The following is an 11,498-nucleotide window of genomic DNA, read 5'->3' on the forward strand; positions in this document are numbered from 1 at the left end:
CATAAGGCCCAAACAATGTCTGAACTCCAGTAACTGATACCTTCACATAACAACTCTTTCTCAAGGTTATGGCGTTTGATCTCAAGTGATGCCTATAAATACATCAAGTATAATTTATAATTGAAGTATTGGTGGCTTATCTTCAAATATTAATTTAATTCATCACATTGTCAAAACACATTATCATAGTGAAATGTTCACCGTCATTAACTCAACCCATTAATTGTCCTACAAGACGTTCTTTAACACAGTATTTCCTATAAACAAAGCTAAAACTAATTAAGACTGAGTTAATTAAAACATAGCAATAACTTATTTTAGGCCTGTGTCATGACATTGATGAACACAACAATCAGGTACAAAAATCCCTGTCAAAATAGAGCTACAAGTACATGACCAAATACAGTAAGTGTGTTTTGCTGAGTGATCATTATTCTGTCTATATAAGACGCTGCTTCAGGCTCCTCTAAGGACTGACTGGAACTCAAACGTAGGTGAGTTGCTCATCATGATCATTTTCTACTATTAACCCTCATATCTCATACTTTAGATTGGTTAACCATCATACATGATTATCAGTTGTGTCAATATATCATATTGTGGGAGTATACTGTATATTGGACATGCTTTTAAAATTAATCAGATTGAATCACAAAGTGAGTACAAATTCGCTGCATGGGATTGACAATTTTTTTTTTCTTACATCTACTTTTAGACACATCAGACAAATTCTCTCTGGAAACGACAGCAGGTATATTGCTTGTGATTACATAGTGGTAACATAGGCTTTCATTTTTTAAGAAAAATTATCATTTGGTTGAACTGAGAAAATGTGCCTCTTTGATGGTTAATGATTTAAGAAAGCCACTCATGCATGTAGGGATATTAGAATAGCATTAGAACACAAAGGCTTAAAAACACTTGTGTGGAGCAGCATTGAATATAATGCGATGAACAGATTGACAAGACTTATCGATTAGCTTTCCAGACTTCGGTCACAACTAATTGAAATATTTAGTATACAGAATATTTCAATTGAATTGCAACTCGATCAAGTCTGGGAGAGAGATTCTCAGCACATTCTCCTCTTCTCATTTGTAACAGTAAACCACAATCATGGGAGATGGTGAAATGGAGTGTTTCGGCCCGGCGGCCATTTACCTCCGGAAGCCAGAAAGAGAGAGAATCGAGGCTCAGAACACCCCCTTTGATGCCAAAACGGCGTTCTTTGTGACAGAGCAAAGTGAGATGTACCTGAAGGGTACTCTAGCTAGTAGAGAGGGCGGCAAAGCTACTGTCAAAACTCTGTGTGGGAAAGTAAGTACAATGTATTGCTCTTCTGCAAAACAATTTTAGATGATGCTAATGACTGTATATCTAGATGTCACATGAATCAAACACTGTCATAGAAAAAGTCTCACACGTGTTGAAAACTTTTTAGACAATCACAGTAAAAGAAGATGAAATCTTCCCCATGAATCCTCCAAAGTTTGACAAAATCGAGGACATGGCCATGATGACCCACCTCAATGAGCCTGCTGTGCTGTACAACCTCAAAGAGCGTTACGCAGCATGGATGATCTACGTAAGTCTAAGTTAATCGTGTTTTATTTCTAGGATGAGACGGCAGCATTGTAAACCTGGACTATCTCTGTTTCAGACCTACTCTGGTTTGTTCTGCGTCACTGTCAATCCCTACAAGTGGCTGCCGGTGTATGACTCAGTTGTTGTGACTGGATACAGAGGCAAAAAGAGGATTGAAGCCCCACCTCACATCTTTTCCATCTCTGACAACGCCTATCAGTTCATGCTCACTGGTAAGATGGGAAATACATTCCTTAACACTTGCAAAACAATACAATTTGTCTAGGAAGGATGTTTATTTTGTACTAATCATGAGCCTGCCTAGATTTAGTTTGATACATTTTAAACTTAGATTTCACCTAAAATAAAACACTATAATTTTTTTCCAGACAGAGAGAATCAGTCGATCCTGATTACGTAAGTAGACTACGAAAATTTAAATGTTTTTGTATGAAAACATAAATCAGTGAATATATTGATATAGGTGAACAAGCACCTAAAAAAAACTACTGTTTTTATAGAAAACAGCACTCTTATACATGTACACATGAAAGCTGTTTTGCTGAATAACTCTTCTGCTGGAGAGTTTGGCTTCTTTGGACATGAAAATGCATAAAAGTTTTTTCTTGTACTGGAAAAAAAATGGTTAATTAAAAGAAATGGCAGAAATGTATAACGACTGAGCCATTTACTAAAAGGGCTGTATGTCACACCAATACAATTCATGTAGATGTGAATACCTTTAAGGATCTTTCTGCTGTGCATGTAAATGTAATGCCTGCTGAATATGGTTTTTGAAGAAGCACTTATATAAAAGCTACATTTATCAAACAAGGGTTTTTATTTTTCCTTCTTTAACACATCAACTCAGTGGAGAATCTGGTGCAGGAAAAACTGTCAATACCAAACGTGTCATCCAGTACTTTGCAACAATTGCTGTGTCTGGAGGAAAGAAGGCAGAACCTGTCCCTGGCAAAATGCAGGTAACTACATTAAACAATCATATATCATTCAAAGTACAGTGACAAAATTATTCTACATAATGAAGATAATTAAATATTCACCAGGGGTCGCTAGAGGATCAAATCATTGCAGCCAACCCTCTGCTGGAGGCTTATGGTAATGCCAAGACTGTGAGGAACGACAACTCCTCTCGTTTTGTAAGTTGCTTAGGTCAGATAAAATACATTTCACAAATTCAAGCAAATCCTAGAAAATTCTAAGCTGTTCTGAAAATGTTCATCTTTGTAGGGTAAATTCATCAGGATTCACTTTGCGACCACTGGAAAACTGGCATCAGCTGATATAGAAACTTGTGAGTAAACCGTGTTATTCCAGATATTTCAACAAGTAGGCAAAAAAGCTGATTAATTACAAGTGCCTTTTCTGACATTTTCTGACAGATCTGCTGGAAAAGTCTAGAGTGACATTCCAGCTGTCTGCTGAGAGGAGTTACCACATCTTCTACCAGCTCATGACTGGACACAAGCCAGAGCTGCTCGGTGAGAAATCTACAGGATTATGTTTAGGTATTTCTTTGTTTGAGAACACTGTTATCATGCAGCACATCAACTCTTTACAGAGGCCCTGCTCATCACCACCAACCCTTATGACTATCCAATGATCAGCCAGGGTGAGATCACTGTGAAGAGCATCAATGATGTGGAGGAGTTCATTGCCACAGATGTATGTGGACAACTCAGTTTTGATTAGTAGTATTTTCAGATTACAAACAATGTATACAAAAAGAACAATATTATGAAATGATGCAAACATGACATGCAATGTACATGCATATTAATGCATTATGTGTTTTATTTAAAAACAGACTGCCATTGATATTCTGGGCTTCACTGCTGATGAGAAAATCAGCATCTACAAGCTTACAGGGGCCGTGATGCATCATGGGAACATGAAGTTCAAACAGAAGCAGAGAGAGGAGCAGGCTGAACCTGATGGCACTGAGGGTAGGGTTTATTATTAACATAAATCAGCATTCAATCATTGACTTCATTAGTGAAAATCCATAAAACTGTTCCTCCTCAGTGGCTGATAAAATCGCCTACCTCATGGGCCTCAACTCTGCTGACATGCTGAAAGCTCTGTGCTACCCCAGAGTGAAAGTCGGGAATGAGATGGTGACCAAAGGCCAGACAGTACCACAGGTGATCACTTACCTTCTCAATAGATGAATGAACCCAGAAATATTCCATAAGCATTCAGAAGAGACATTTATACTTCAGAAAAAACAGTCTAATATAATGTATAATGAATTTCTCAGGTGAACAATGCAGTTTCAGCTCTCTGCAAGTCTGTCTATGAGAAAATGTTCTTGTGGATGGTCGTCCGTATCAATGAGATGTTGGACACCAAGCAACCAAGACAGTTCTTCATTGGTGTGCTGGACATCGCTGGATTTGAGATCTTTGATGTGAGCATCAGTCGTTTATGTAAGAATCTACACATAAAAGGTGACAGTTAGCTTTAAGAACTGGCTCTGTTTAATCATCAGTTCAACAGCTTGGAGCAGCTTTGCATCAACTTCACAAATGAGAAGCTGCAACAGTTCTTCAACCACCACATGTTTGTTCTGGAGCAAGAGGAGTACAAGAAAGAAGGCATTGAATGGGAGTTCATTGACTTTGGTATGGACTTGGCTGCCTGCATTGAGCTCATTGAGAAGGTAAGAAGATATTCAGTAAATTAATATTCACATTGTGACTGTACTTGAGTGTGAACATTTCTTCAACAGCCAATGGGCATCTTCTCCATCCTTGAAGAGGAGTGCATGTTCCCCAAGGCAACAGACACAAGCTTCAAAAACAAGCTGCATGATCAGCATCTGGGCAAAAGTGCAGCTTTCCAGAAGCCCAAGCCTGCCAAAGGTAAAGCGGAGGCTCACTTCTCTCTGGTGCACTACGCCGGGACTGTGGACTACAACATTGTTGGCTGGTTGGACAAGAACAAGGATCCACTGAATGACTCTGTTGTTCAACTCTACCAGAAGTCATCACTCAAACTGCTATCCTTCCTGTATGCTGCTCATGCTGGTGCTGAAGGTATATACATTTCTACACCAACGTAATTCATCAATTATGTGTGTAGAAATAATTACATCATGATTTATTAAAAACAAACAAAAATTCAACATTAACACCTTTCAACAATATAAAACAGCTGAGGGTGGTGGAAAGAAAGGAGGCAAGAAGAAGGGTGGTTCCTTCCAGACTGTGTCTGCACTTTTTAGGTAAACAGATTCTTTCAATGAGGGATGTGATGTTATTCTCAAGTTTATATTAAACATTTGTACATTGAAAATAAACCTCCATTAAATATTTCGACAGGAGAACTTGGGTAAGCTGATGACTAACCTGAGGAGTACTCACCCTCACTTTGTGCGCTGCTTGATTCCTAATGAGTCCAAGACTCCAGGTAAACTTACTAAAGACTCATATGTCACAATTTTGAAAATATTTCAGAAACTTTAAGAATATTTGCATTGCAGGTCTGATGGAGAACTTCCTGGTCATCCACCAGCTCAGGTGTAATGGTGTGCTGGAGGGTATCAGAATCTGTAGGAAGGGTTTCCCCAGCAGAATCCTCTACGGTGACTTCAAGCAGAGGTAAAGACACAAAGCCCTAATTGCAGATGATACACCATCTTATGAATATGTTTTTGCAGCTTCAAAAAAACATGGCACTCCTGTGAATGTCTTTTAAGTAAAAGTTTGGGTTCATCAAAACATCTCCTGAATGTACAGGTACAAAGTATTAAATGCTAGTGTCATCCCCGAGGGACAGTTCATTGACAACAAAAAGGCTTCAGAGAAACTCTTGGGCTCTATTGATGTTGATCACACCCAATACAAGTTTGGACACACCAAGGTGAGCTACATTAAACTCATCTCTACATGGAATGACTTGCACAAATTTGAACAACATAGCAATTAATATTACATACATTCTTACAGGTGTTCTTCAAAGCTGGTCTGTTGGGTACTCTTGAGGAAATGAGAGATGAGAAACTAGCAGAACTGGTTACCATGACTCAGGCTGTTTGTCGTGGCTTTCTCATGAGGAGGGAGTTTGTGAAAATGATGGAGAGAAGGTGTGTGAAATTTATATTATTTGATTTACAAGTAGGTAATTAAAGTTAAAAATCTTTGCTAAACAAAAACCAGAAACTCTATTCCACAGAGAGTCAATTTTTGCCATCCAATACAACATACGCTCATTCATGAATGTCAAACATTGGCCATGGATGAAGCTCTACTTTAAGATCAAGCCTCTTCTGAAGAGTGCAGAGACTGAGAAAGAAATGGCAGCCATGAAGGAGACCTTTGAGAAAACGAAGGAGGATCTGGCAAAGGCATTAGCTAAGAAAAAGGAGCTTGAAGAGAAAATGGTGTCACTTCTTCAGGAGAAAAATGACCTTCAGCTGCAAGTAGCTTCAGTGAGTATAGGATTTGTTTTAATAAGATTTGTCTAAATACATTATATAGTTATGAACACAAGTCTTTAACTATATCCATGTCGCACAACAGGAAAGTGAAAACCTCTCTGATGCTGAGGAGAGATGTGAAGGTCTTATTAAAAGCAAGATCCAGCTTGAGGCCAAACTCAAAGAGACAAATGAAAGACTAGAGGATGAAGAGGAAATCAATGCTGAACTGACCGCCAAGAAGAGGAAACTGGAGGATGAATGCTCTGAACTGAAGAAAGACATTGATGACCTGGAGCTCACCTTGGCCAAAGTGGAGAAAGAGAAACATGCAACAGAAAATAAGGTCAATATTTTTTTTTACATCTTTTGCACATTGCTAAGATAAGGCTCTTAAGAATAAAACAAATGAACACTTATTCCATTTAGGTGAAAAACCTGACTGAGGAAATGGCCTCTCAGGATGAAAGTATTGCCAAACTGACCAAAGAAAAGAAAGCCCTCCAAGAGGCACATCAGCAGACTCTTGATGACCTTCAGGCAGAGGAAGACAAAGTCAACACTCTGACTAAAGCCAAGACAAAGCTTGAGCAGCAAGTGGACGATGTAAGATGTTCGGCAGATGTTAGAGTCAGTGAATCAATAAGAAATTATTTGTTTTTCTACACCAGATATTCATGCTCTAGTTTCTGTAAAAACAGCTTGAGGGCTCATTGGAGCAAGAAAAGAAGCTCCGTATGGACCTTGAGAGAGCCAAGAGGAAGCTTGAGGGTGATCTGAAACTGGCCCAGGAGTCCATAATGGACCTAGAAAATGACAAACAGCAATCAGATGAAAAGATCAAAAAGTGAGCATACACAAGTCACAATTACACATTTGACAAAGTAAATATTTGCACCTTTTACAAAAAAATACTTTAAAAACAGGAAGGACTTTGAGATAAGTCAGCTTCTCAGCAAGATTGAGGATGAACAGTCTTTGGGAGCACAGCTTCAGAAGAAGATCAAAGAACTTCAGGTAATACTAACCCTAATCTTGTCTATGTGAAGCTGTGAATTTGACAGACAGCTTGGCAATTGCAACAAAACAAAAATCGCGAAGGTTTATTTCTTGCTTCATTTAGGCCCGTATAGAGGAACTAGAGGAGGAAATTGAAGCAGAGCGAGCTGCTCGTGCTAAAGTGGAGAAGCAGAGAGCTGATCTCTCCAGGGAACTTGAAGAGATCAGCGAGAGGCTCGAGGAAGCTGGTGGTGCCACTGCTGCCCAGATTGAGATGAACAAGAAGCGTGAAGCTGAATTCCAGAAGTTGCGTCGTGATCTGGAAGAGTCCACCTTGCAGCATGAGGCTACAGCTGCAGCTCTCAGAAAGAAGCAGGCAGACAGTGTGGCTGAACTTGGAGAACAAATCGACAACCTCCAGCGGGTCAAGCAGAAGCTGGAGAAGGAGAAGAGTGAATACAAGATGGAGATTGATGACTTGACAAGCAACATGGAGGCTGTGGCTAAGGCAAAGGTATAATCTTGAAAAGAAAATTAAGATTTAGAAAAGTTCAGAAAAAAGTTATTTTTTGTTTCATAAAACTACCTAAACATTAGCACTATTAATTTTAGTCTAATTAAATATAGTATACAGAAAAATTATTTTAATTTATATAGGCAAACCTTGAAAAGATGTGCCGTACATTAGAAGACCAAGCAAGTGAGCTAAAAACAAAGAATGATGAGCTTGTACGACAACTTAATGACATAAATGCCCAGAGAGCACGGCTTCAAACTGAAAATGGTATGTAAATACTGAATGTATAATAAACAACAAAAGTTATTAAAATCCCAGTACTGACCTCATGTAACTCTTTCATATATTATGCATTGTCTTATAATAGGTGAATTTGGCCGTCAGCTGGAGGAGAAAGAAGCTCTTGTTTCTCAACTGACAAGAGGCAAACAGGCTTACACTCAGCAGATCGAGGAACTCAAGAGACATATTGAGGAAGAAGTTAAGGTGTGTACCTACCAAAAGAAAAAACCTTTGATAAGCACAGTGTACAATTAGAACAAAAATATCAGAAACATATTTTTTCTAATGTTAAGGCCAAGAACGCTCTGGCCCATGCAGTTCAGTCTGCCCGCCATGACTGTGATCTGCTCAGAGAGCAGTATGAGGAGGAGCAGGAGGCCAAAGCTGAACTCCAGCGAGGAATGTCTAAGGCCAACAGTGAGGTGGCTCAGTGGAGATCCAAATATGAGACTGATGCCATCCAACGCACTGAGGAGCTTGAGGAAGCCAAGTAACTAAAACAAACTTAACTAAGTCTTTAATACCCTAAATTTACCAACAAATATTGAAACAAGTTCATTATTTCATACCACTTTCTTCAGGAAAAAGCTTGCCCAGCGTCTGCAGGATGCTGAAGAATCCATTGAAGCAGTGAACTCCAAGTGTGCCTCACTGGAAAAGACCAAACAGAGACTGCAGGGTGAAGTAGAGGACCTCATGATTGATGTGGAGAGGGCAAATGCATTGGCTGCCAACCTTGATAAGAAGCAGAGAAACTTTGACAAGGTAAGAGATATGCAGATCACTTATAAGTTTAAATCTTGAACCATGGACTTGGCTAACAAATGACCTATATTTTTCTATTTTTATTTTTTATCATTTCTTTTATTGCCAGGTCCTAGCGGAGTGGAAACAGAAGTATGAAGAAGGCCAGGCTGAACTAGAAGGTGCTCAAAAAGAAGCTCGTTCTCTCAGCACTGAGCTTTTCAAAATGAAAAACTCCTATGAAGAAGCTCTTGACCACCTTGAGACACTGAAGAGGGAGAACAAGAATCTGCAACGTAAATTACTAATTTATTTGTACAGCAAAGATGTAAGAAAACAAAATGTAAAAGAACAGGTTAAATTCTGCTTTTTGAACCCCTTTAGAGGAGATTTCTGACCTCACTGAGCAGCTTGGAGAGACTGGAAAGAGCATTCATGAGTTAGAGAAAGCCAAGAAGACAGTGGAGTCTGAGAAAGCAGAAATCCAGACAGCACTCGAAGAAGCTGAAGTACTGTTATTTAAAACTGTCATATCAATGAATTGCTCCTAACAGAGCATTAAACAGTCAGTTGACTTTTACTATAACTATCGATCAGGGCACCTTGGAGCATGAAGAGTCCAAGATTCTTCGTGTGCAGCTGGAGCTGAACCAGGTGAAGAGTGAGATTGACAGGAAGCTTGCTGAGAAGGACGAGGAGATGGAACAGATCAAGAGGAACAGCCAAAGAGTGATTGATTCCATGCAGAGCACTCTGGACTCTGAGATCAGGAGCAGAAACGATGCCCTGAGAGTCAAAAAGAAGATGGAGGGAGATCTGAATGAAATGGAGATCCAGTTGAGTCATGCCAACCGCCAGGCTGCTGAGGCTCAGAAACAACTCAGGAACATCCAAGGCCAACTCAAGGTACCTTTCTGTGGAATGAAGAAATTCAACACAAAGTTATTGTTTGATAATATGAACAAGATACATTAAAATAAGCATGATTTGCAACTAACAAAAGAAATAACATTACAACAGGATGCCCAACTCCACCTTGATGAAGCTCTCAGAGGACAGGAGGACATGAAGGAGCAGGTGGCCATGGTGGAGCGCAGGAATAACCTGATGCAAGCAGAGATCGAGGAGCTGAGAGCTGCACTGGAGCAGACAGAGAGAGGCCGTAAAGTGGCAGAGCAGGAGCTGGTTGATGCCAGCGAGCGTGTGGGACTGCTCCACTCACAAGTACAGAAACAATATTAATACTAGGAGCAAATTTTAATTAAATGAAACAAAGTTCTAGTTGGATGTACACAAACTACCTGCTTACCTTCCACAGAACACAAGTCTTATAAACACCAAGAAGAAGCTTGAGGCTGATCTGGTCCAGGTTCAAGGTGAGGTGGATGATGCTGTCCAAGAGTCCAGAAATGCAGAAGAGAAGGCCAAGAAGGCCATCACTGATGTGGGTGTTTATATTCACCTTACTCCATTCTAATTTCAACTTTGCTTAGCTGTGTGTGATAAAAGAAAAAAAATCTTTGAAGATGTTCCTGTGAATGTTTTCTACTCAATTTTAATTGGCTTACATTTTAGGCTGCCATGATGGCTGAGGAGCTGAAGAAGGAGCAGGACACCAGCGCTCACCTGGAGAGGATGAAGAAGAACCTGGAGGTGACTGTCAAAGACCTGCAGCATCGTCTGGATGAGGCTGAGAGTCTGGCCATGAAGGGTGGAAAGAAACAACTCCAGAAACTGGAGTCCAGGGTAAATTACAAGCTGAATGTGGTCTTAGATGAACTGGTTTTGGCCGTGATTTGACAGATGACAACAATAACTCTGTACTGAAGGTGCGTGAGCTGGAGGCTGAGGTTGAATCTGAACAGAGACGTGGCGCAGACGCTGTGAAAGGAGTGCGCAAATATGAAAGGAGAGTGAAGGAGCTCACCTACCAGGTAAAACTGCACTATATTTCGAAATTTACCACCTTTCCTTAAAAAAAAAAAAAAAAAAAAAAAGGTTTTAATAAGACCATGAACACTATTTACACCCAAAGACTGAGGAAGACAAGAAGAATGTGACCCGACTGCAGGATCTGGTAGACAAGCTGCAGCTGAAAGTGAAGGCCTACAAGCGCCAAGCTGAAGAAGCTGTGAGTTTAATGTCAAATGTCTTGAGTGTGAAGTTTTAACATTTTCTATTAAATACATTCAGTGTCAGGAGTGCAATGCTCTGAAAGGGGTTGGATATCTTGTGTCATCCTTACAGGAGGAGCAGGCCAACACTCACCTGTCCAGGTACAGGAAGGTGCAGCACGAGATGGAGGAGGCTCAGGAGCGTGCTGACATCGCTGAGTCCCAGGTCAACAAGCTGAGAGCCAAGAGCCGCGACGCTGGGAAGGTATTGTAAAGCTGTTTGTAAAGGGGTGGTGGGGTGTATATTTTATATATATATACTGTATATAATGTGTGTGCTCATTTTGGACTGAAAAATAACATACATTTTCTTTTGTTACTGAAGGGTAAGGATGAAGAATGAAGAAGATACGTCAAGAACACATCTACAAGCAAGCATATATTATGAATTACTTGTGCTGTGTCCTAAATGTCCATTAAATATATTTTCAAGGCACACTCTGTTTGTCATTATAGCTGAAATGGCAGACCATGAAACTAACAATCCTAAGATCACAGGTTTTCAGGCTATGCTTTAATTTAAAAAAAATAATAAATACCTTAAATTGTTGTAAATTAAAATGTAAACATACTTTTTCATACACCATTAGCTCAATTACAAAACATCCCTTTTCTGTCACTAACTTAAGCATTGTGTCACAGGAGAGTGACACACACACACCATAACCAAATGTACTGCGTTACATGCAGTGCAGATGTTGTGAAGCTACTGCTTGTCAGGAAACAAATTTGCAATATAACAAACAACTTGCAACAT

General features: G+C 39.7%; 1 protein-coding gene across 1 annotated transcript; it reads left to right on the forward strand.

The window, feature by feature from the left end:
- The first annotated feature begins 448 nt into the window (after positions 1-448).
- LOC122328015 (myosin heavy chain, fast skeletal muscle-like) lies at positions 449-11,177 on the forward strand. Its single transcript, XM_043223742.1, has 41 exons — positions 449-494; positions 716-751; positions 1,105-1,317; positions 1,442-1,585; positions 1,661-1,817; positions 1,974-2,001; positions 2,456-2,567; positions 2,652-2,744; positions 2,836-2,899; positions 2,988-3,086; positions 3,167-3,270; positions 3,413-3,551; positions 3,631-3,749; positions 3,866-4,015; positions 4,097-4,267; positions 4,337-4,643; positions 4,762-4,831; positions 4,928-5,016; positions 5,090-5,207; positions 5,346-5,469; positions 5,556-5,692; positions 5,782-6,037; positions 6,129-6,371; positions 6,455-6,631; positions 6,727-6,872; positions 6,952-7,042; positions 7,149-7,538; positions 7,682-7,808; positions 7,909-8,027; positions 8,117-8,313; positions 8,405-8,588; positions 8,698-8,863; positions 8,952-9,076; positions 9,165-9,473; positions 9,588-9,791; positions 9,886-10,011; positions 10,143-10,313; positions 10,397-10,501; positions 10,603-10,698; positions 10,815-10,946; positions 11,067-11,177. The coding sequence occupies exons 3-41, from the start codon at positions 1,117-1,119 to the stop codon at positions 11,082-11,084; spliced, it is 5,808 nt and encodes a 1,935-aa protein (XP_043079677.1). The 5' UTR covers positions 449-494; positions 716-751; positions 1,105-1,116; the 3' UTR covers positions 11,085-11,177.
- The last annotated feature ends 321 nt before the right edge of the window (positions 11,178-11,498 follow it).

The sequence above is a fragment of the Puntigrus tetrazona genome, chromosome 22, assembly GCF_018831695.1.
Source record: "Puntigrus tetrazona isolate hp1 chromosome 22, ASM1883169v1, whole genome shotgun sequence".
NCBI classification, from domain to species: domain Eukaryota; kingdom Metazoa; phylum Chordata; class Actinopteri; order Cypriniformes; family Cyprinidae; genus Puntigrus; species Puntigrus tetrazona.